The sequence below is a fragment of the Anoplophora glabripennis genome, unplaced genomic scaffold (genome assembly GCF_000390285.2).
Source record: "Anoplophora glabripennis isolate ALB-LARVAE unplaced genomic scaffold, Agla_2.0 scaffold446, whole genome shotgun sequence".
NCBI classification, from domain to species: domain Eukaryota; kingdom Metazoa; phylum Arthropoda; class Insecta; order Coleoptera; family Cerambycidae; genus Anoplophora; species Anoplophora glabripennis.
Window position 1 is genome coordinate 186590 of NW_019416578.1, and position 26622 is coordinate 213211.

At 34.7% G+C, this 26622-nt stretch overlaps 2 protein-coding genes across 2 annotated transcripts in view; one reads left to right on the forward strand and one right to left on the reverse strand.

The window, feature by feature from the left end:
* Positions 1-26622, reverse strand: part of LOC108908755 (rabankyrin-5) — a 56608-nt gene that overhangs the window by 6481 nt on the left and 23505 nt on the right. Inside the window, exons 3-13 of the mRNA XM_018712882.1 lie at positions 15671-15897; positions 15398-15520; positions 6700-7016; positions 6450-6641; positions 6255-6373; positions 3966-4087; positions 3317-3556; positions 3091-3259; positions 782-1018; positions 511-728; positions 255-453 (exon numbers count right to left, since the gene is read on the reverse strand). Of these exons, the coding sequence (XP_018568398.1) occupies positions 255-453; positions 511-728; positions 782-1018; positions 3091-3259; positions 3317-3556; positions 3966-4087; positions 6255-6373; positions 6450-6641; positions 6700-7016; positions 15398-15520; positions 15671-15897 (2163 nt within the window). The remainder of the gene's footprint in view (positions 1-254; positions 454-510; positions 729-781; positions 1019-3090; positions 3260-3316; positions 3557-3965; positions 4088-6254; positions 6374-6449; positions 6642-6699; positions 7017-15397; positions 15521-15670; positions 15898-26622) is intronic.
* LOC108908756 overlaps positions 18990-26622 on the forward strand; it is a 28451-nt gene continuing 20818 nt past the window's right edge. The window contains exon 1 of the mRNA XM_018712883.1: positions 18990-19380. Within this exon, the coding sequence (XP_018568399.1) occupies positions 19329-19380 (52 nt within the window). The 5' untranslated portion in view covers positions 18990-19328. The remainder of the gene's footprint in view (positions 19381-26622) is intronic.

A 26622-nucleotide genomic window follows, 5' to 3' on the forward strand; every position in this document is an offset into this window, starting at 1 on the left:
ATTTTTTGCGTTGTATTTCTTACGATTCCTTAAAGGTGAACAACAATATAAAATTTTGTACTTACATCCTGAAACTGGAAACTTAGAGCTTTTTTTTTATTGCTCTGCGATCACTTTTAGTGAAGTTAGTCTTTCGAAAATCACTAAAAATTTAGAATAATAAAAAAATAAATAAAATGACCCTGTATAACGAAGTGTTGTTTTCATACACCACCATCGTTAATAATGCACCGTCAAAAGAATGCGTTTCTTACCTTTAAATTGACAGCCTCAGCGTCTATCGACGACTCGGTCAGCAGAGTCCGGACGACGTTCAGATGTCCCTCCCTTACAGCGATATGCAGTGCGTTGTCCTTCTCCACGTCCACTGCGTCGTACTTGGCGCTGTTCTGAAGCAACGCCGATACGGCGGGGGCATTGCCGGCTTCCGACGCGACGTGAAGAGCCGTACGTCTACAAAAGTCGAGAAAAACAATTTATGCGTGGAAAATTACAGCGACGACCTCCTACTTTTGAGCATCCGTATCGTCGACCCTGGCGCCGGCGAGGATAAGGCTCCTCACCAACGTCTCGTTGCCGTACCTCGCCGCCAGGTGCAACGGGGGCGTCAGCATGGGATCTTGCACCCTGGAGTTCACGTCGACCTGTACGGTTAGTAAGAACAAAGCGCTCTCGATGTCCCCCTTCTTGATGGCGATATGCAGGAAGTTCTGACCCTTGGAATCAAACTGAGATAAAAACACATGAGTAACGACTTAATTTCGGTGTTTTTTCTTTGTACCTGCTCCGCGGCACTCGGCAACTTATCTAAAATAGCCTGCGCCGCCTTGTTATTCCTAAACGTCAAGGCGGTGGCGAAGGGGCTCAAGCCGGATTTGTCCCTGAGGCTTAAGTCGATTTCGGGCACGCTCAACAGTAAGGATATGATCTCGTGGTGTTGGTTTTCGATAGCGATGTGTAGCGGCGTCTTGTTCTCGGCATTCCTGCTGTTGACGTTCGCCCTATGCTCCACCAAAGTCTACGAGTTCAAATTACATGCTATATCTTAAACAATATATAAGTCGTGATAAAAATAATAACAAAATAATGTCTTTTTGAATATCACGATACGGTCATTTTTAAAATTTAAAAGGGTCATAAATTTTAATGCTACAAGGACCACTTTAAAACACGCCACTGATCTATCTCTTAAAGTTTCTAATAGATTGCATTAAAAAAAAAATATAGTGTGGTCATTTTAAAAAATTTTAATGACTAATAAATTTAAAAGTTTAAAATGACGGTTTTGGCTATTAATTTTCTAATCATATGAATTCGAAAATTACTTGTAAAATTAATAGTAATTAAAAAATGAACATCAGCTATTTAAAAAAAAAAAGATTTATGATTTTTAAAAATCATTTTTATAAATTCCAAACTTCAAGTATCCAAGTCCTGTAATACTTCTTTAGTATTCACCTTCTTAAAATGAATGGTTAAAGTAAACATTGATTTGACTAGTCATTTTTAATAAATGTCTGGTCATTTTTAAAAACTATTGTAATCGGTCATTTAAAAAAAAACATAATTAGTCATTTTAAATTAATAATGACCTATAATTTTTGAAACACAGAAAAACAAACTTTTTTAAAAAATAACAGCTGTTATCTTCAGAAATAAAAGTGACCATTTTTCAAATTCATAACTATGTCACTTCTAAATTTCAAAGTCTGTTAATGAGTTTTAATGCTATTATTATCAATTATCTAAGAGAGAGAACAGTTAATTTAAACATAAGTTTGATTAGTCATTTTTAAGAAATGCCTGGTCATTAAAAAAAAAACACAATTGGTCATTTAAAATTAATGAAGACCCCTCATTTTTAAACCATAAAAAGCAAACAATTTAAAAAACGACAGCTGCTATCTTCGGGAATAAATGTGACTCAAATTCATAACTATGTCACTCCTAAACTTCAAATGCCAGTTAATGAGTTTTAATGCTATTATTATCAATTATCTAAAAGAGAACAGTTAATTTAAACATAAGTTTGATTAGTTATTTTTAGGAAATGCCTGCTTATTTAAAAAAAACTAATTGGTTATTTTAAATTAATGATGACCCCTCATTTTTACACCGTAAAAAGAAAACATTTTATAAAACAGCTGTTACTATCTTTAGGAAAAAATGTGACCATTTTTTAAATTTAGAAGTCATTTCTAAATTTTGAACTTCTAATACTATCAGTATCTAAAACTGAACGGCTAATTTTAATGTTAATTTGGCTAGTCATTATTATGGTCTGGTAATTTTTAAAGAACCACTAAATTGTTGAAAATTTAATAGTTAATTTTAACATTAATTTGACCAGTCATTTTTAAAGTAACGTCTGGCCATTTTTAAAAAACATGATTGGTCATTTTAAATTTAACAATCACCTGACTATCATTTCTAAAAAAATAACTCGAAAAAAGTGTTTTCAAAATCAGTTATTTTAAAAATCCAGTTCTTAAATTGAATTATTAATTTTAATATTAATCATTCTAAATACATTCTAGCCATTTTGAAAACACATGATTGGTCACTTCAAATTAATGACAACTGGTCAGTTTTAAAACCTAAAAATCGATGATTTTAAAAATAACATTATTATTATTAATTTCAGAAATAAATGTTCTCTTTTTTAAATTATTTACTGTTACTTTTAATTGACTGATCTGTTTAAGAAATTTTTGGTAATTTTTTAAAACCATTGTGACTGGTCATTTTAAATTAACAACCAGTCGATTTTAAAATTAAAAACCAGTCAATTTTAAAATGTAAAAACAATACATTTTAAAGAACACTAGTGCTATTTTCAAAAATAAAATTTACTTTTTAAAATTCATAACTGTCATTTTTAAATGTCAAACTTCAGTTCAAAGCTAACATTAATTTGACTTGCCTTTTATAAAAAATATATGGTCATTTTTAAAAACCACCATGACTGGTCATTTGAAAATTAATAATGACTTGTCAATTCTTGGAAAAAAACTGTTTGTAGCTATTTTTAGAAAGAAGTGATGACTTAGTTTTAAAATCCACAACTATTGTGCCAAACTCCAAACTCACCCTTACAACAGGCTCCAACCCCCACTGGCAACACAAATGAAGGGGCGAGGATCCGTCCTTCGCCTCTTCGCCCCCTTCGCCGTTGGGCCCCGGCATCCTAGGAGAGTCCAAGTCGCAGCCTGCCTGGATCAGGAACACAGCCGCCGATTCCTTGTTCTCATCGATCGCTCTTAAAAAAAAAAAAGTAATTTTAAGTAGCGGGTACATACTTAAACACGTTCGCTACCTATGTAGAAGCGTCTGTCTACAATCGTCGGGACCGGGCCCCCAACAATCCGTATCGGCCCCGTGTCTGACCAGGATGCTGGCGATATCCTCCTGGCCCGAGTCCAAGGCCGCCCACAAGGCGCAGTTGCCCAGCCTGTCGGGAGCTGACATGTCGACACCTCTAGTGCAGAGGGCGTCCACCACGTCGCCAAGCCGGCAGTGGATGGCCAGTTGGAGAGGCGTCTCGTAGTCAGCAGTCCTACAAATAATTTACGTCTGTTCACTAACGCAATTTTTTTGTAATCGAGGGTTTAAAGTATCGTTTTATTCCTTAGTCAGAGATAAAGCGAAACTTCTAGTTCCTTTAGAAAACAAAGTTTGCTAAAGCAATTAATTGCTTTAAACGAGTGTTGTGTGCATGTGGATGGGAAGGCTGTGACGACGTTAGCTTGACGGGTTGCCGTGTTCTCGGTTGTTTGATGGAATGTTGGTATGAGCACAGAAACCACAACACCCACATAAGGGCAAAAGAGTTAGAGACTGATTAAGAGACTGAAGGCGGCACAGGTGGCGCCCCCTAGGGGTTAAATTAAAATACTGGACATATCATTGTTTATCATCCAAAAAAACGTATAACGACTTTTGTTATGGCAAAGAATCAAACTCACTTGGCATTAATGTCGACACCATTATCCAGAAGAAAAATGGAGGTCTTTGAATCCTCTTTCAGGATAGCCTGGTGCAGCAAGGTGAAGTCTTTGCCGTTTCGTACATTAACGTCGGCTTTTCCCTTAATAAAAAAAATTATGTATCAGTTGTAATGTTAAATTTTCTCACCTAACCTAACTTTTAGTCGGTAAGTGTTTAAATCCAGATTTAGCATAAGTAAAACTTAAAAATCTTCACGAAATTTTGGCCTTTGCCAATTTTCGATGGTGATGAATTTGAACCTGAAGTTATTTTGTGCAGTCGAACCTAGTTTTCGAGAAAAAATTTTTTCAAAATTCTAACCTTTACCCTTAACGCATCATTACTAATTACAACTAAACTTTACATTTTTTTTTACAAAAATGATCAGAAAAAGACATCAGGATCCCATAAAATGCTTACTCGTTCACATTAGATAAAGTCAAGTTTTTATTTATGGATTAAAAAACGAACTTAACCTGACCTAACCTAGCTTTACCCTCAAATGTCACACTTGGGGTGAGTCACACTAATGCGAATTGGGATTTTGCCAACTTTCAAACTTTATGTCTTCTTTATTTGTTAACAAAAATAACATATTTATACCAAAACTGGGGTAAAATTTTCCGAGAAATTGAGTGATGTAATTAAGTTTGTAAAACACATAAATTTTTTTTTAATTCGTATTTCTTTAATAAATAATGGTTAGAAAAAAAGTAAAAAGAGAATTTTGAAGTTCAAAGTCTATATTGTTAACAAAAAAATACCCCTTATCGATAAAATGATAATATGGATTTTTTCCGGTATCTCAAATATAGCCATTTTTTGGAGCGAATCTGGTGTCAGAATTAAGCTATCACATCACAGGAATTTCCTAAACTTAAAAAACGTGAGCAGGTTAAAAATAGCAAAAATTCACGAAAATTTTGAATTTGTTTTTAAATTTGATCGGCCATTTTGGATCCGCCATCTTGAATTATGCAAAATTCACCTCGCATCCGTGATCAGCGACCCCGAAACCCCCGTACACCAAATTTGGCGCGAATCTGTTATTTTTTTGAAAATTCGTGATATCTGACCTTAATTGACCCGTTTTTTTGAGGTTAGAAAAAGAACCATCAATTCTGACCGGGGTCTTTCGATCGGCGGGGCCTTAACCATATAAACGAGCATTTGAATATAGAAAATTTTTTTTTTTGTATCTTTCCTAGCGCTTGTGAATTTTTGCTATTTTTAAGCTGCTCACGTTTTTTGAGTATAGGAAATTCCTGTGATGTGATAGCTCAATTCTGACACCGGATTCGTGATCAGGAGGCCAAAATACTACGGATAACATATCTCGCATGAAAATTACAGACAACTTTTTTTTTGTGTTGCTATTAATGAAAAAAAAATGTTTGAAAAAGATTAACAATAACTAAATAAACAATGTTCTAGTCTACTCGACACGTAAAATGAGGTTAAAAACATCGAAAATTTGCGTTTCAATTCACTTTATTTCTAGATTATATGATATAAATCCAGCCATACTTTTGCCCACACTAAAGTCACACGAGTGCGAATTCGCATCGATCAGATTATTCACACTCTCTAGTTTGACCGACAATAACAGACCGAGGCCAGCTGTGGCACCGCTCGACTGTTTGGGCTATATACAGGGTAGGAAAGTACTGATGGTCTATCTGAAGTTACGTGAGAGCGTTAAAGTAAGCCATAGAAATCCATGTGATAGACAAGGATGGGTATAGTGAAGGCGTCTAATAGTTACCGCCCATTTCGCCCTTCCACAAATAAGAAGTGGATCTTATTTCCTTATTCCTTGTCTATCACATGGATTTCTATGGCTTACTTTATCTCTCTCACGTAACTTCAGATAGACCATCGGTACTTTCCTACCCTGTAGAAGGAATTATCGTAGTGGGGGAACCCTCGACAACTGCTACCTGAGAAATTCCAGCTGCAGAAAAAAAATGGTGGTGCGAATTCGCACTAGTGTGACCTTTGAGGGTTTACGTAGAATTTTATCTGTCTTTATAAAGATATGTTAAGTCGGGTTGTTTTTTTTATGCGTCATTCATTTGCTACATTAAATTATAAAATCAAGTTACCGACCAAATGAATAGGTTCGCATTCAGCACCCTCGAAAATAGTGGGAGCAGGTAAAATTTTAAGCATTTTTTAGAGTTTTAGACTAGATTAAACGATTACCGTCGATTTTCTCACACAATCGTCAAAGACCTACCCTTGTGGTAATTTTTTCAAGTACTCACCTGAATCAACAGCGGAACCAAATGGTTGTACCCCTGGTTCAACGCCAGGCTTATCGGCGTTTCGCTGTCTATGTCCCGGGAATTGAAGTTGCACAGGGTCTTCGATTCCTCGGCGCCACCTTTAAAAAAAATTATCCGAAACTAAATGTCGCCCGTTTCGTTAGCACATTTTTTTTTATTCGAGTGTAGCATTACCTGCAGCCTCGACGTCCTCGTTGTACCCTATAAAAGCACTTATGCAGTCCGCTGAGTCGCTCCTAACGGCGTAGTGGAGCGGCGATTGGCGGAACTCGTTCGTCAGCAAATTCGGATTGGCGCCTCTCTTCAGAAGACCGCGGACCAGCTCCGAGAAGTTTTTCTTACAAGCCAAATGAAGCGCGGTCTCGCCTACAACAAACAAACAACAGTTACGACGAAAGATCTTCCAGGATCCGGACGTATTTACCGTCTACGTTCACGTGGTTCAAGTTCTGCACGTGCTCGCTCAGAAATATGGCGGCCTTCTCCGTACCGTTCACGATCAGCGTCTGTAACAGGTTGTTGGACGTCTCCGAGTACAGGGGGTCGGTCTGGGCGTCGTGTCTGATCAGACTGGCCGCGTAGGAGTCTCCGTCGTCGTCGCCCGCCTCGTACTTGAGCAGGGCGTAGTACAGGGGGACGTGTTGCTCGTCCGTCTTGAGATTGACGTTCAGGTAGTCCTGTTTGAGGAGCAGATCGAAGATGGGGCGGTTGTCGGCCTGGATGGCGATGTGGAGGGGGGTGCTACGGGAAAAGTGAGGTTAGAATAAAGAAAATAACGTCGTAGTTTCAACCAATCAGCAGGCTCGTTTTCTGATCATCAAAACAAGAGAAAAGGGTTGTTAAACAGTTATTCGCTTATCCTCTTTTGTTTTTTGTCAAAGACGGTTCTTTAAAATCAATTTTTAATCGTATTTTTTCCAAAAAAAACAACGTAATGCCCTGAAATTTGATAGAGGTGAGGTTTTGAGGGTATTTAATATAACAATGTTATTAAGAGGTCGTCAGCTACGATTCCATCCAGTGATATCTTATGACATAACTTTTTTAGGTTAGGTTGGTTATGAATACTGTAATGTAGAATTTTTATTTTATTATTTTACATCAGAATTGCACTGTTGTTGAAATCGATGAAAGCGCATCGTTTATATAACATAGACCGCAAGAAATCTAACTTCGAAAAATGTATGTCATGAAATGTCAGCGGGTAAGGCCGTATCTAGCGATCATAGTCCAGCCACTGAAGCATTTTGACTACCAATTTTTTCGGATCGAATGGATTGACGTGAAATTTGAACTGTAGCTAGGGAATAGCCCAAGAAACAAAAGTTATATAGTGCCGATGTGTGCTTTTACCCTAGGGGTGGATGCCACCCCTTCTGGAGGGTGGGATTTTTTTTGTTAAAAATAACCTCACGATTCGATAGAGGAACGAATTCTAAGCAAAAAATGTTTTAAAAGAATTTTTGTACAAATTTGTGTGTTATTTGCGCCTAAACATGTTCATTTTTAGCCCAAAAAATGTATGTTTTTGAGCCATTTTTCGCGAATATCTCAAAAACTACAACTTTGTAATGAGTCGTAAGCTTTCTAATAAATAACAAAAGAAATGCAATACATTGTGAATGCACCAAAACAATATTTTAAACTGTTAAAAACTTTTTTTTCTATTTTTTTGGCCATGGAAGGGTAGTTTTTAAGGATTTTTAAGCGTTGAAAAGTAATTAAATCTCATAAATTATATTAAAAAAACATGACAGGAAATTTAAAATACGTAAATCTGCGATTTTCGCATTTTTTTCGTACAAGGGCAGTTTTCACCCCCAAATAGAAAAAAGCACACATCTAGACAATATGACTTTTGAAGTGGGGGGTCAGATGAGCTTGTATGCAAATATTCAGGAAAATCCATGCTAACCGAAAAAATTGGGAGCTTTCGTCTTATTTTCGCCTTCCAGTGACTGGACTATCACCCTTAAATATTTGGCCATACCAAATTTCATTCATATTCCGATAATTTCAGACATTTTCGTATATCAAAACACCCTCATGGCAAAAACCTCGATCAGTTCCAACCAAAAACAAACGGGGAAAATATATCGGAAATCGGAACATCAGGTCGCCCTTTCCCTTGCTCGTTCGCTTGTTTTCATCGAACAAAAAAGCGACATTAACCCACCCCTCCCCCCTATGTAAATAAAACTGCAGACAAAGACATTATAAAGCTAATTAAAAGCGAAAGGGGAGATGTGCAGCCGATGTAAACACTCCCAGCGACCTTCGACGAGCCCCTTTTAATTAAGAGGGGTCGTAAAAAAGCTTATCTCTCGTATAAATACCAACGTGACCGAGGGCTAGGTCGTAATTACGCAAATGTATGCCATATAAAATAATAATTCTAAATGATTACTATACAATTTACATAATTAAATCCTTACACCGTTTCCAGACGTTATCTTTTGCGGTTTTTCTAGCAACAGAAAGAAACGATAACGACTATAACAGCCGGCTAAGAAAAAGAAAAAACTGTCTCACTGTTTGACCCAAAATTTTATTTTTGTACAGTATTGCCAAAAACTATAACAAAGACGAATAGTGAATAAATAAAATAAACAATAATTTTTTTTCCTTAGGNCTTTGTAATGAGTCGTAAGCTTTCTAATAAATAACAAAAGAAATGCAATACATTGTGAATGCACCAAAACAATATTTTAAACTGTTAAAAACTTTTTTTTCTATTTTTTTGGCCATGGAAGGGTAGTTTTTAAGGATTTTTAAGCGTTGAAAAGTAATTAAATCTCATAAATTATATTAAAAAAACATGACAGGAAATTTAAAATACGTAAATCTGCGATTTTCGCATTTTTTTCGTACAAGGGCAGTTTTCACCCCCAAATAGAAAAAAGCACACATCTAGACAATATGACTTTTGAAGTGGGGGGTCAGATGAGCTTGTATGCAAATATTCAGGAAAATCCATGCTAACCGAAAAAATTGGGAGCTTTCGTCTTATTTTCGCCTTCCAGTGACTGGACTATCACCCTTAAATATTTGGCCATACCAAATTTCATTCATATTCCGATAATTTCAGACATTTTCGTATATCAAAACACCCTCATGGCAAAAACCTCGATCAGTTCCAACCAAAAACAAACGGGGAAAATATATCGGAAATCGGAACATCAGGTCGCCCTTTCCCTTGCTCGTTCGCTTGTTTTCATCGAACAAAAAAGCGACATTAACCCACCCCTCCCCCCTATGTAAATAAAACTGCAGACAAAGACATTATAAAGCTAATTAAAAGCGAAAGGGGAGATGTGCAGCCGATGTAAACACTCCCAGCGACCTTCGACGAGCCCCTTTTAATTAAGAGGGGTCGTAAAAAAGCTTATCTCTCGTATAAATACCAACGTGACCGAGGGCTAGGTCGTAATTACGCAAATGTATGCCATATAAAATAATAATTCTAAATGATTACTATACAATTTACATAATTAAATCCTTACACCGTTTCCAGACGTTATCTTTTGCGGTTTTTCTAGCAACAGAAAGAAACGATAACGACTATAACAGCCGGCTAAGAAAAAGAAAAAACTGTCTCACTGTTTGACCCAAAATTTTATTTTTGTACAGTATTGCCAAAAACTATAACAAAGACGAATAGTGAATAAATAAAATAAACAATAATTTTTTTTCCTTAGGATCGATTAGTGTACTTATTTTTTTTTTAATTTTGATGAATTCATAGATATACAAGTGTCTAAGATAAGGATGGGATAGCATTAGGATCTACGAAACGGTAAGAGATACGGGGTGGTTCAGATTAGAAAATAGTTGTGTTTTATATGCCGTTTGGAAAGTTTGAAAATTGCGGGTAGTTCCGGAGATATCCGGAAAGATCCGAAATTTTGTAAAATTCTTTTTAATTTATTTTCTGGCTTTATTTGAAAACGAGTTTTAAAATAAATCGCATATTTACAATGCCACTTTTTCGCTCTATGCAATGGCGTCAATATTTTTGCAATGCGACGTTTCATCTTTGAGGGGCCATCGTCAGGTTAATTTTTTAAATACGTCGCTGCTATTTTTATGAACAAATCTACAGTCATTTTTAATTCTGAATTAGATGATATTACTATTGTAATCGCTTGAAGTTTTTAGCTTGTTTTACCATCACTTAAAGTTTTTCCTGAGTACGGCTCTGAACGCTTTCAAAATATTTGTTGGATGAAGATAACAGCGTAAACGTCAATACCGCAGAAAATAGCCAACAATTTTTTTTTTACTACTATTAGCAATACTAATTTCACATTTCATAAATTCGTATTATTTTTTTTATTAGGTACAACTTTTTAAATTATTTATTAAAAGAAATTGTTGGATATTTTGTGCTGTATTGACTTTTATACTGTTATGATTTCCTTCAATAGATATTTTGAAAGCGTTCAGTGCCGTAGTCAGGAAAAATTTTAAATGATGGCTAAAAACTTTTTTAAGCGATTACGATCCATCATCCAATTCAGAATTAAAAATGACTTTAGATTTTGTCATAAAAATAGCAGCAATGTATTTAAAAAAAATTAACCCAATGATGGCCCCTCGAAGATGAAACGTCGGATTGCAAAAATTGCTGACGCCATTGGATAGAGCGAAAAAAGTGGCAATGTAAATATGCAATTTTATTTTAAAATTCGTCGCGTCAACAGTAGACTTTGCAGTTAATACTTTGTACTGCTGAAATCTCAAATCATCCAGAGTCCAGAGATAATTTATCATTCGTATGTACACATTTGTAATTTGACTTAAATGTCAAGCAATACTGTACAAAAATTGGGTCAAACAATGAGACACAGTTTTTTTTTGTATTTTTTCCGTAGAATTGAATGGTGTAATCAGTTTATGATTTTTTTTTAATTTAAACAAATTTTCAACTGTAGGCATTTTATTATGAACTTAAACTTGCCGCCCGTTGTTGTTGGTGTGAGTGTGAGTTAGGGAAGTGGGGAAAAGAGAAGGAGGACGAGAATATGTTTTATAAGGTTAAGACACATCAGTGTTACCAGATCTCCTGTTTTCACTCTCACTCTCCTGTTCTACTGTTTTCACTATGAGATCTCCTGTTTTTAGTTTCAATGTCTATTCTTCTAGTTTATGTATGAAATGTTCTGTTGATTATACTAATTTTCCCCAGAATAAGAATATTTTAGTACGAGACTGTTCTCTATAACGGCACTGTGTTCGTCACTTGTCAATATTTTCAGTTCTGTTATATTTTCTGTAGCCCAGTTCATGTACATATTTAAATTTCAAATTCGCAATTCGCGTTTATATGAACTGGGCCTATAGTCCAAGCATTCTGTCACTGATTAACGTTAAATTTGCAGAAATTATTACCTGGACAAAAAAAATATGACCGTATAGAAAATTAAATTTTAAATTGAGTTTCTTATTCTTTAAACTCGATCGAAAATGGCGAACATGGTTAAAAAAAATCGCAAAATTGCAAAAAACTGTTTTTCCAAAATAACTAAAAAAATATAGCACCGATCGAAAAATTTTAAATGAGAAAGTTGTAGCTTTTAAAAAGATCTATCGACTGATTTTTTGTAAGTATCGATTGCTTTGTTACTTTTCGAAATATATTTAAAAAACCGTTAAAAATCTTCTCTTTTCTCTTCTTCTATAACTCGTTTACATTTACGTTCCCATATTTGCTATTTACTGCAAGCATAGCCCGCGGCAAGCCAAAAAAGTACATTTTTGAAAAATTTAAAAATATTAATTATTTTTCGAGATATATCGATTTTTTGAAAAAAAGGCGCTCTCGAAAATTGGCTAGATCTTCTCAGCGGATAGCCCTACAGTAACGATTTTCGGTTTATTTTCTTCGTAAAGAGTTATATTATTATGCTGTTAAAAAATGTTGACGATTTTATCAATTTTAAGGATCAAAAAATGACTGAAAAAGTTGCACTTTTTTTGGGTATGTTTTTTTAAATAAGTATTTCAATTTTTATTTTATGAAAATGACTTTTAAACAAAGAAACTGCTGACATTTTTTCACGAATTTAAAAAAAAATTCTACGACCTTCTGGAGCCGAGATAATTCTTTTATTTAAAAAAAAAAAATTGAGGACGCAATTAACATTTTACAGCGATGCGCTTGATGGAGGTTAACATCGTGCAAGCGCTGAGTGCGTCAGCTTGACCGGACGGAGAAGTAGGGTGAAGCGGCGCGCGCTCGCTCTAAAAACTGATGACGTGCAGTCTAAATGGCTCGCACTTGCAAAATCTTTGATATCTCGGCTTCTGAACCACGTACAAAAATCGTTTTGTGCATAATCTGGGGTAGCTTGACGAGATAAACACGAATATTATAGTCATTGTCGCCTTAGAAGCAAAATAATCCCGTAATTGTTTAGTTTTCATTTAACTTACATTTTTTTTTTTTTTATTATACTTCACGAAAATATGGACGACGAACAAGAAAATGAATGAAAAGACAATCCGACAAAGAAAAGAAGAATTTCATTCGATAAATAATTTTATCTATATAGGATACTTGTTAGTTTTCATTGTAATGATTTTATAGATATTTTATACATTGTTGTATAATTATTAAATATTTTTATAAATAAATTAAATTCTTTAAACTTATTTTACACCAAAATTAATTAATTATTGAAATGATGAAGTAATTGTTAAAAAGCCAGAGACGAGTACAACGTCAGTATGATTAATGAAGCAAGAAAATTAAGGTATTACACGAAAAATACTGTATTAATTATTAAAATGACGATAAATACAAAAAAATTTAAATTAAATAAAAACTAAACATTTACGGGACTATTTTGCTTCTAAGGCGAAAATGACTATAATATTTCGTGTTTAGCTACCCCAGATTAAGTTCAAAAGAATTTTTGTACGTGATCCAGAAGCCGAGATATCAAAGATTTTGAAAGCGCGAGACATTTAGACTGCACGTCATCAGTTTTCAGAGCGAGCGCGCCCCGCTTCCCCCTACTTCTCCGTCCGGTCCAGCTGACGCACTCAGCGCTTGCACGCTTCAGTTTATTACTCAATTACTAATACTAAAAATCAAGTAAACATATCCTACTATTTTTTTTGAAAATATAAGTATTCAATATTAACCTTCATCAAGCGCATCGCTGTAAAATGTTAATTGCGTCCTCAAAATTTTTTTTAAATACACAAATTATCTCGGCTCCAGAGAAAAACATTTTTTTTTAATTCGTGAAAAAATGTCAGCAGTTTCTCTCTTTAAAAGTAATTTTCATAAAATAAAAATTGAAATAGTTATTTGAAAAAAAAAAACCCAAAAAAAGTGAAACTTTTTCAGTCATTTTTTTATCCTTAAAATTAATAAAATCGTCAACATTTTTTAACAGCATGATAATATAACTCTTTACGAAGAAAATAAACTGAAAATCGTTACTGTAGGGCTATCCGCTGAGAAGATCTAGCCAATCTTCGACAGCGCCTTTTTTTCAAAAAATCGATATATCTCGAAAAATAATTAATATTTTTAAATTTTTCAAAAATGTGCTTTTTTGGCTTGCCGCGGGCTATGCTTGCAGTAAATAGCAAATATGGGAACGTAAATGTAAACGAGTTATAGAAGAAGAGAAAAGAGAAGATTTTTAACGGTTTTTTAAATATATTTCGAAAAGTAACAAAGCAATCGATACTTACAAAAAATCAATCGGTAGATCTTTTTAAAACCTACAACTTTCTCATTTAAAATTTTTCAATAGGTGCTATATTTTTTAAGTTATTTTAGAAAAACCGTTTTTTGCAACTTTGCGATTTTTTTTAACCATGTTCGCCATTTTGGATAGAGTTTAAAGAATAAGAAATTCAATTTAAAATTTAATTTTCTATACGGTCATATTTTTTTTGTTCAGGTAATAATTTCTGTTAGCATTTCTCTATAATGCTTGGACTACTAACAGAATAGAATACTTCAGCGGGATTCCGGGATTTATCATTTTGACAACTGACAGTTGTCAAATCACGTGACGTACCGATGTAATTGAAAACTATTAAACGAACTCCTACATTTATATATTTTGCTATATTTTGTGCATATTGTGTTCCTCTAAAAAAATATACCTATTTATTAAAATCTCCTGTTGAAAAAAGAAATCTCCTGTTTTTTGGCTACATTCCTACTGTTGACAGAAATTTCTATCTGGCAACACTAAGACACATGTAGTTAAGGTTCATGTTAGAAGGAAAATACAACTTTGAAGATTGAAGTAGTTTTTATTTTTGTGAAACTAACCATCCTGCCCGGCCCCTACACAACAATTACTGAAAAATTCATTGTTGCAAGTCATTTTTTATTTTTTTGCATTTTTGAACTGTGATTACAGATTTTTTTATTTCACCAGAGTATGTGTCAAAAAGAAAAAAATGATCACCGACAGAATTCTGTACGATGATTTTCCTAAGTAGAAATTTTCTTTGAAAAAAAGTGTTTCAGACCGGAAAAAATGAATACCGAGAATGAATAATCTCGGAAACTTCTTGATTTTTTTTTCCTTGAAATTTGTGGATTTCCAGAGGATGGAGAACGAGCACTGTGGCGGAAGGCTACATTGAAGACTCACTTTTTTTATTCAAAAGTTTTGAATAAAGAAAATATTGCGAAAAGAATACTAAATATTGGTAGTGGTAATGATAAACGAAGAACCGTTGTCATTTCTGATTTAACATCTGAAAAATATAACTACGAGTATTAATGAAAGCGTTGTGGACAGTTTTGAGAATTGCTCCAAGAATGAGGGTAGTGGCAGTTTCAATAGTTTATTTAATTTTAATACTTTTTAAACTGTGTATTTAATATTAATGCGAATAAACCAAAATTGTTGTAAATATTGTTGAATAATCTTTTATAAATTAAAACATGATTTATCACTTTTAATCTAAGGATACCATTTTTTTTTTCACAGTCAACCTTAGAGAACTTCTGACAGTCAAAAAATGTCATAGTTTTGTGAGAGCATTAAAGGATAATAACAAGTACATTTATGTCGATAACAGAACCTACTTCCAGATTTTTATAGCCACGATAAATTTTAAGTGAATAAAAGCAAACTTACTACCCCTGCCGATTCTGACAGTTCACATTCACGTTTTTGTTTATTAACTTCTCGGCTATCTTTTCGCATTCGTCGATGTTGTTGGCACCGGCGATCAGGTGTAGAGCAGAGTCGTTCTCGTTCCTGAAAGACAAAAGTAGATCAATTCTCGAATATGCCCAATTTTTCTATTCGCACCGCTTATGCTACAATTCACACAATAAGGTGCAACAATTATCGATCGTCAACTGGTCGATTCTCAATTTAAGAAAAATATCCTGATTTCATCCTCACCTCGTTGACAGAGAAGCGTCGCAGTTCTGCTCGAGCAAAAACAACGCCGAGAAGGAGTCCTCCTTCTTGATGGCCCTGTGCAGGAGGGTGTCCCCGTCCTTGTCGCGGATGTTGATGTCCGCGTTGTGCTGCACCAGAGTACGCGCTATGCTCTCGTTGTGGCTGCGGAGGGCCAGGTCCAGGGGTAACTCGCCGTTGGGGCTCCACAGGTTCACGATGTCGGAGAGCTGGAGACAATAGGAAAGTGTGAAACCAAGTTAGTCCGTCGATCGAAATTGCATTGGCAACCCTGGTTAGTTGTCTACGTGCAAAACTGAGATCGGCCCTGTTCACCAGATCTAAAATTACACATCTGCCGCTTCCACGAACTCCTTCTAAACCGAGGATCGCAGAGAGCCGCGCGGCAGATGTGGAGGTTTCTGAAAAAAAATCCGACGAACGGAAACCCAGCGCTGAGCAACGCGTGACTCAGGGCGCAACTAAGTGGCGGCGGTCACCCGTTTCTTTGACTCCGAACGCGTTTTGCCCCGCGCTCGCGGCCACGTAAGTGGATACATTTAATTATTCATGATATACAGGATGTGATCGATAACTGTGGACTTTTCCAGGTCTAGCAAGCGCTGACTTTTTATCTATAATGAGTCAGCGAATGGAAATTCAGTAGAACATAATTAAAAAATAGGGACGGCGTGTTCTAGAGCGCAAAAGGTTGTAAATATACAGGGTGATCGAGAATGGTTGACCGTGCCGCCTCATACTGATATTTGATGTGCGGCATACCAGTTTTTGATACCAATACTAGAATCATGAGCGCAGGTTGAGGGATTTTAATGGTAAACAAATAATTACGGTCAAACGTCAAATAAATTAGGTTACTGTCAAAATGGAAATTCATAATAAAAATATCAATTATTTAACAAAAATCAAAGTTATTTCACAAATTAAGCAATACTGATGGACCAATAAATGTTATTATTGTTATTATTATTAAAGAGGATGACAGAATCAAATGTAGGTTTAGCCTAACTTTTCCAAAATTCTTATTTCATTTACAATTAGAAAAACTTTTAAATCAAAGTTTGATGTAGCTAATTTTGAATAACGACTGTAAGTGCTTCAGCGATTTTATTTTTAAAACGTTATGAGTTAATTTTAAAACAGAAGCACTATTGTGGCTACATTCTTGGCATCTAAGACGATTCAGCTATACAGCGATACGCTGCAAGCTGCTGTTTTTCATCAAAGCAAACTGCTGTATGCTTATAAGACGACTATTTTGCAGCTACTGCTTTCACACTTCTGAATATCCAGCGCAAGCGATCCAGCCCAAAAATTTATGCTGAACATTTTAGTTAGCTGTCGAAATTCAGGAAAAGTGTCTTAAAAAAATTTGCTTCAAGCAAATGCAAGCAGTTGGAAGTGCTTGATTATGTTAGATGGTAGGATTGTCTGTATGACCGAGAGCAATAAACAACAGTTACATGCAATATATAATAACAGAGTAATTGGAATTTTTTCACATTTTATTGAATATTTTACCTTAAAATTACATAAAATCCATAAAAATATCTATATTTTTACAATAAATGTTCAATATGATGTCCATTGTTGTTCAAGCAGGTATTAATTCTTCTTTTCATATTATTAAATACATTCTGTAAAACATTTTGTGTAATACTCCTAATTTCGTTTGTAATTGCCTCTTGAAGTTCTTCAATCGTGTGTAACCGTTGAGCAAATACTGAATTTTTTAAAAAACCAAATAAATAATAGTCTAGGGGTGTAAGGTCAGGAGAACGTGGTGGCCATCTATCTCGACTAATTATTCGATCATCATAATACTCTCTAATCAACTCTAAAGTTTCGTTAGAGGTGTGAGCTGTTGCGCCATCTTGCTGAAAGTATCCATGATGGATTTCATCGTCGTGAAGTTCCTCAAAAAATGGTAACAATATTTGCTGCCGATATACCTGCCCAGTTACATTTTCACGGAAAAAATATGGTCCGATTATTCTTCTACGTGACATAGCTACCCAAACACCAAGTTTAATAGGGTGCAGAGTTGTTTCACGCAAAATATTAGGGTTTTCTGTGTTCCAAGAGCGATAATTTTGGGAGTTTACGTACCCACTTAAATGAAACCACGCTTCATCAGAAAAAAATGTTAGATCTAGAATATCGTCGTCATTCAGATTTTCGTTAAACCAATTACAGTATTGCACACGTTTTCCAAAATCTAACGGAAGTAGTTCCTGCACAACACTAACTTTATAAGGATGAAAATGCAACTTCTTTACTGCTTTATGGCATGATCCATATGATATTCCTATAAACAATTTAGGAATAATGATACAAATTTTAGAATAAATATTTGTTATTAAGTACCTGTTTGAGCAGATAACCGACGTAGTGATTTGGTTGGACTAGCTCGTAAGCGGTTTTCAACATCTTCCAAGACTTCCTCTGTAAGAATAGACTTTCTGCCTGGAGATTTTCCTCTACAAACACTTCCAGTGTTATGGAAGCGTTCCACTAATCTCTTCACGTGTCTCGAAAAAATTTCATAATCAATTTCATCATTTGGAAATTGTTCTTGAAATTGTAAATGACACGAATTCATCGAATATTTCCAACCATTACCATTGTTTTGTCCACTACGAAAATAGGCCTCCAGAAGAAATTTATCATGTTCTAATGAAAATGCCATGTTAACCTAAATTAAAAAACCGATTAGGTTAGAGAACAACATACGCAATAAATTAATTACTAACGTATAATATCCACCTACTCTAACTGTAGTATTGAAAAATACTGTTTTATAATGTCGCAAAATATATCATGTAACAAAACAAAATCTACAAAATAATATTCAAGCCAAAAAATCCGTGCGCCAATGAACAGAACGTCAAATTGTGAAATCACCACAGAACACCATGAAATCGCACGGAAAAAAAAGTAATTTTAGCAAACGGAAATCAGTTTTGATAGCAATTGAGACAAGGGTACGTTCAGAATCCGGTCAATCATTCTCGATCTCTCTGTATAATAATTGGTATCACGGGAGCCGGATACCCCCCAGTAGTCGGCACCTATGTAAAGGATTGATAATTTATTATTAAAGTTTTTGTTTTATCGCACAAAATACTTTTTCCGTCGAGAAAATACCGGAAGACAATCAAGTCAACAATAACAACGTTTCGAATCGCTATTTCGTATTAGAAGAATGCACCGCCCCTTCCCACACGCTCGACAGGGCACACGACCGAGCGTGACGTCAGACGCGGCCGCCGCGATTTTTTACGTTCAGTCTACAGCCGACGATCGTCGCGGCAGCACGGCCAGCCTCGACAGCCGCGATAACAATTGCACGCGTCAAACGCGCTTATCAACGAGGGCCCTGGCGAGAGGAACGCGCTCGTAAACGTAAACAGTTGAAGAGCAACAAGTCGACCGGCGACATCCAATCGGACGCCTCTTGTGGTCATTCCGAACCCAACGGCGTAAACAAAGTGGAATTCGTGCCATTTTTTTTCAAATCAGTGGACTAGTTCGGGGAAAACAAACCGAAAGCGCGATTGTTATTCAGTGAAGTGTCGATGACGAGTCGTTCCAGAGAGCGGACGTCGCTTTAAGGAGTCGTGGAACATGACAAGTGGACATGGGGAGCCTTAATGTGTCTTTCATCCTGTCGTTTGTGCTGTTTTTGGAGTGTAAGGGTCTTTCCAATCGAAGGTGGCAATAAAACCGAAACGCTTCCTCTGTTTTCGTCGGTTGACCGTTTTAATAATAAACAATGCTTATTTCGGGATCTGATAACGCTATGTGCAAGGTTATGCGATTGAAGTGTTTCAATTTGACTCGGCGTTAAAGAAAGTTCTACAAAAATATATGTTCGTCGATTAAAATAGGGGTTTGACGACTTTAACGGGATTCTGAGGTTATTATAAGATAATTCGGGATAACTTGACATAGTCCTGTAGCCAAGGGGGTCCCAACTGCCTCCTTCATATAGATGGAGTTACCCAAGTATTTTTTGGGTAGAAGTTTGCCCAGAGTAAGTTTTTTATCAACAAAAATACTGAGAACTGAGTATTTTCTTGTTATCTGACCCATTTTAAGAAGAAAATGTCTCTTGCAATTTTTTTGTTAAACGCATAGTTTTCGAAATAAACGCCGTTAAAAACTCGAAAAATGCAATTTCTGCGATTTTCAATTGTTAATTACTTTTGATTGAATAGGTATTTTGTCATTCTGCTGACGGCGTTTGAAAGTTCACGTTAAATACTACAAATTATGAGTAATTGCAGTGTGAAAATTTGTTTTTTCAACTATTATTTGAAGCTATAAACAAATAGCGATTGAGCGTTCAGAAGGGTGCGCCGCCATGTATGTAAGAGAGGGGTTGCCTTCTTACAGAAACAAGAAAATACTTTTTATTTTGCCAAAAACTAAGTTCACAGTATTTTGCAAGTTTTTTGTTAATAAAAAACTTATCGACATCCGGGCAAAGTTCTACCCAAAAAATTCGTGTTCTGCAGCTCAAAATACACAAAAAAACACTTGGGTAACTCCATCTAAATGAAGGAGGCGATTGGGACCCTCCTGGCTACAGGATTAACACGTCAGTTAAACAAATGCAACATAATTTGCATTTTTTATCCAAAGCATGCTTTATTGCGCGCAAAACATTAAATATGTTTTTTTTAATAAAAAATGGTACACAAAAAAGTCGTAGTTAACTCTTTAATAATGGTCCTTAGCAATTTTTGACGAAATTTTACAATCATAAGAGAAAATAAAATAATTTGACGTAGGGCAATGTAACAATTGCAAAAAACATTCAATGTACTTTTTTAATAAAAAGTTGGCTAATATTTGAAAAAATTGCAGATAAAAACAGAAATTATCTAATTGATTGTGTTCTTCATAACCTTAAAGTTTGGGCACAACTTATTTCAAAATTTTAACGAAATAACGCAAGTGTAAGAAAATCCTGAATAATTTGACAGATGTCAACAAAACTATTCAATGTTTTGTTTCCAGAGCATGCTTTGTTTACTTCGCAAGAGACTAAGGGTTATCACAAAACATTAATTATTATACAGATCAAAAAGTCGTAGTCTCTCTCTATTTCTCTATTTAATAACGTCCTCTTGGACAAATTTATAATTTTTTTAGGGATTCTACGAAAAATATGTTGAATTTTTAACTAAATTCTAATAGCCTATTCATTATTTGTTTAGACAAATCATCAGGAACTTTATGTGAAGTAATTTATTAATTTAATAATATATTAAAATAAGCGCCCAACGAAAAAAATGTCGCATTGCAAAATTTAAATGTAGTCAATTTAAATGAAAACCTAAAATTTCCGAAATATAATTAAAAATTTACAATTTAACTGCAATTCTACAATAAGTATAAAAGAAAAATAGATTATTTCAAAAGCCAATTAAAAGTTCTGAAGCCAGTTCTCTGACCAATAGTGACACTGTACTATTACTTCTATCCCTACGATTTAAATTTTTTACTTTTACTTCCCGTAAAACTGTGGGCAATGTCAGCAATTAGAAAGACCCTCTCGCCCCGCATATCTAATGCTGCGACAAACATATTAAGTCTCAAAACAATAGCGAAATTGAAAATAAAATAATAAACTTTGTGGTTATGTCAAACTAAGATGTCCAAAGCATATTCCGTTTACTTCCCGAAAATTAACCCAAACAGCTTATTAACGTCCTTTTAGTTTGTCAAGCCGTCCGTGAAGGAATGGTCCTCAAAAACCAATTAGGTATATCTAGTTGTCTGCGAGGGAAAAAACGCGCGGTATTCCACCGCCACCCCGTACACACCTTAAAGTAGTTCTAACTGTACAATTCAAACAACATTTCACGGCGAATAATTCGTTGCGGGCAGCGAGGCGTCGGTTTCACGGTCTACGAGGTTCTTATTTTTCACAGAACGAGTCCAGCGAAATGATTTTGCGGTTTAATCCGAGAGCGCTGAAAAACTAATTAAATTAGTTATTAAAAAGTCATCTGCGAAGGTGCTTAAGTGATTCAAGTCGATGAATCATCTTCGTGATCCAGTATTAATAAATTCATTTTTTTTTCTAATTCATTCATTTCAAGTCATTGATTGAATAAATTTAATAACTTTAGTTGCTTTTGTTTTCGTATTTCCAATAAATTATTTACAAAGCAAATCGATGTATCGAAACGTTCGTACTACGTTAGATGTTTTTTTTACAAATTTAAAAGTTTGTAGTTCGTTTATGTAACTTTTTCTTGCTCTAAGTCGGCGGTAGGCCTTGCCGAAACAGATGTTTCCCCATCTACCCTCCTAAAGTCAGTGATCGCTCTGTGCTCTGTTTTAGGTTATGTTTATTGTAACATTAGGCACCTTCGATTTTTTTTTGCACAAGTCGATTCAATCGAATAGTTTCCGATTCCTATTATATGTTTTTAAAATTTTAAAGGTTCTTTTTTCACGTAAATTTGTGAGGAAAAAAGATGTACAAACTTATGAGGGTAAATGAAATCTAAAGAGTAATTCCGAAGGAATCGAAAAAAAAAAAAGATATTTTTTTTCTGTTAATATTTATCAATGTCATACTTAAGACTGTTTACTTTTTTAATATAAAACCTTACTTGTGAAAACGGCCTTATTTAAAAATGGCAATTCACGTCAAATTACTGAAAACAGTTTCAAATATCGCTGTATACCATTGTTCCAACACGTAAACAATTTTTTAAAGCTATCATAGCCGCCCTCCTAGCGTGTACATAAACCATTCACCCTGCTTTCGCGATTTTCGGTCGAGATATCCAAACGCCTACTCGAAAAATATTAATAAACAACACTCGACATTCCTTATCGCAGTCTCGTGTAAAAATTTGAATTTCATTTTGGCGCACTGGCGATGAATCACCGCTTTCTGCTTCGCACTTTTTAGTCTGACGGGCCATGTGTAAGATTATCGCCGTTATTTATCGTCTTTTCTCGGTAGCAATAACCTTAAATCTACGCTATTTTTTCGACGCAGACGCCATCAGAAAACGCCTTTTTCGACAAGACAACAAAGTAGGCCTAGGACATTGAAATATTGTACTATTTTTATAAATCTAGAGAAAATCTAGATAGCGCTGTGTGTCAGATATACAATATGGTATGGCGAATAATGACCGATTATCTAATGAAGTGAAAAATTCATTTGTCGACTCTTGAAACTTAAAAATGAAGTACTATTTGACACCCTGTGAGTATAATCATCATATATCGCCGCAAAAAGCAAGTAACAAAAGTTTTTACATAGAAATTATAGTTTATGCTACCACTATGGGGATTTTAGTGATTTTTAATATTTATCAGTACCAAACTCTATACAGGGTGTCTCACGGGGACGGCCCATTAGAATTATTTCAGAGACAACTTCGATTTGAATTTTGAAAATTTGGGTTACCGGGTTTTCGGGAATGCCCTTCTCGACTAAAATAATGGCGTCCACGTACCACTTCCGGTTATACCGAAAGTCGCCATCAACTTGCTTATTTTAAATGGAACACCCTATATATTATTGTAATTTTGGATTCTACGTGTTATTTTAGGTGGACATTTATGAAGTTTCCCTATTCCTAAAATTAACCGTTTTCGAGATATTTAATTTTTTTCAAAAAAATAGAGAGAAACACTGACTAGCTTCAAACCATGTGTATTTTATAATAAGAAAGATAAAGCAACAATATTTACAGGGGGATAGCTAGACCACTAAGCTTCCCATCCATACTTTCAAAGTGGCTTAGTTGCATACGCTAGAAATTTAATGCCGAGTTTAGTTAACTTCAAACCTTCATAAGTCGATTTTTTTAAATGGAACACCCTGTATGTTTTTCTCAATTCTGATTTTATTCTCTTTCGAACGGTATCAGGGTTCCCTATACTAATCTTTTCTAGTTTTTAAGTTATCTACTATTTTTTGTGTAATCACCTAAAATCATGTAATTTCTTGCGAGGATAGCTGTGGAATTTTTAGCAAAACTTCAAAACAAACAACTAAACTGTCAATTTGTTGTTAGTCTCTTGCAGTGACAGTTTGTTTAATTTAGTGTTTATAAGAAATGGAAAACAGTACATATTCAAATGCTGATATTTTAAATTTATTATTCAATTATAAACAGAACATGTACAGTTTTTAATGAGACATATTCAAATTTGCCACCAATGAGAAGAAAAGAGTTAAGAAGAATTTTAGCAAATCAACTAGAGTATGGTCGAATTTGTGCAGAAAGAATATTACCAATCCGGGTGACGTCGTGCAACGTGTACAATTTTGTGAAACGATGTTAGTGCGATACCAAGAAGATCCACAACATATTAAATGGACAGGCGAGTCAAAATTTACGAGAGAAGGTATTTTTAATAGACATAATACTCATTTGTGGTCATCTGAAAATCCTCATGTTATCCGGAAAGAAACTTTCAAAATAATTTTTTTTTGTCTAATTAAAGATAACCAAACTTACCTACGAAGAAAATTTAAATGCTGACAGATATCCCAATATTTTGCAAACGGTTGTGGCAGATTTTCTAGATGAGATACCTTTAGACCAACTAAGGAAGTGTTGGTATCAATTAGACGGGGTTGCACCTCACTTTCACATTCAAATCGATCAACAGCTGACTGAAATGTTTGAAGAGAGACGCCTAGGACCGTGGAATTGGCCAGTGAGGTCTCCCGACCTCACTCCATTAGATTTATGTTTGGGGAGTAATAAAGCAAAATAAAGTTTATTCTACACCCGTTGCTTTAAAAGAGGATTTGATTGCTCGAATACGAAGAGCGTTCCATGAATTGCCTGCAGTTGAAATAGCAAAAGCGGTGACTGATGGTGTTATCTCTAGAATCCACATGTGCTTAGCTGTTAATGGGGGTCATATTGAACACTTATGACTTTTTTTAAGTCATTTTTTTTTATCTTACTGCATTATTATTATCAACATACATAATTAAAATTGTGTACTACTACGTAAGAAATAGATTTTTTAGAATTCTTAACTTTATTTTGCTCATTGGTGGAAAATTTGGATATGTCTCATTAAAAACTGTAAACGTTTTGCTTAGAATTCCATCGTAACGTCTGTGAATAAATAATAATAAATAACTGGTGACGGTTTAGTTGTTTGTTTTGAAGTTTTGCTAAAAATTTCACAGCTATCCTCTATGATTTTAGGTGATTACACAAAAAATAGTAGATAACTTAAAAACTAGAACAGAGGTATAGGAAACCCTGATACCGTTCGAAAGAGAATAAAATTATGTATTAGAATATAGAGAAACATGTAGGGTGTTCCATTTAAAAAAACCGATTTATGAAGGTGTCAAGTTAACTAAACTCGGCATTAAATTTCTAGTACCCTGTATGCAACTAAGTCACTTCGAAAGTATGGATAGAAAGCTTAGGAGTCTAGCTATCCCCCCTATAAATAATGTTGCTTTATCTTTCTTACTATAAAATACACATGGTTTGAAGCTAGTTATTGTTTATCTCCATTTTTTTGAGAAAAATTAAATATCTCGAAAACGGTTAATTTTAGGAATAGGGAAACTTTATAAAGGTCCACCTAAAATAACACGTAGAATCCAAAATTGCAATAATATATAGGGTGTTCCATTCAAAATAAGTAAGTTAATGGCGACTTCCGGTATAACCGGAAGTGGTACGTGGACGCCATTATTTTAGTTGTGAAGGGCATGCCCGATGAGCAGGTATCCCAAATTTTCAAAATTCAAATCGAAGTAGTCTCTGAAATAATTCTAATGGGCTATCACCGTGAGGCACCCTGTATATAGACATATACAGACGTATCCTCATAAAGCCTATCCACATCCATAGATTTTACATTTATTGTACATTACAACATATAGGTCCAGAACGATTCAGAAGTTATCAAAAAAAATTTTTTTTTAATGTACAGAGGACTCTTACAAATATAATTTTGTAAAAAAAATCAAAATGGGCAGTTCGAAAATGAATTAAAAGTACATTTCTGCACGGCACTGGAAACTGGTCAACTGTAAAACTTGACTTTGCACAAGGCGACCGGCACGGCGGCAAAGTGTAATAAAAATTAACTTACAAAAACTAGAAAGAATTTCGCAAAGAAAGAAATAAATATAATTTTATAACACCTATTTTATATCGGCAAATTCAACTGCTTTTGCCCCTACTACTATTATTAATTAATTAATTAATTAATTAATTTGTGGTTTTAATTAATAAAATAATTTGACATACCTGATATTACAACAACTGTTCAAAATTTTGTCCACCGTGTAAACACATTTGGGCCCATATTACCCAGTTTCTACGAACTAACACAAATGTTGTCTTGTTTTACCACAACATAAATGCTTCACTATAACACAAATGTTATCTTGCTTCACCATAAATTAAAATGATATCCATCAACTCCGAGTTGCTATACACATAAGCCATTTTTGACATTAATTATACTAAAAACTATTGTAAACACTATCGCAACGACATTAATAGTAATAATTGAAAAATCGGATTTCAGTATTCGGAGTCGCTGAGTCCTGTGGCTCTCCACGCGTATTGCGAATGACGCTAGAGACTACAGTTGTCCAGTACATAGTTGAAAGTATTACAAATTTTCTTTTACGATATTGACTATATTTTTCATACCAAATCTATTCTCAATTTTTTTTTGGATAAGTTGTGAATCACCCTATACCATAACATTTTGCATTAGCTATTACGTAGATAATAACCACTGAGTACAAAGTTTAATAGACTAAGTATACGCCTAGTTTTTGTAGCAAAATTGAAATGGGAATGAAAATACTGACTTCTTGTTAATATTCTTTAATTATATCTGTAATAAGAAGCCAACTATTGTATATCTAGTCAAATATTTTTTACTCCTCTTAT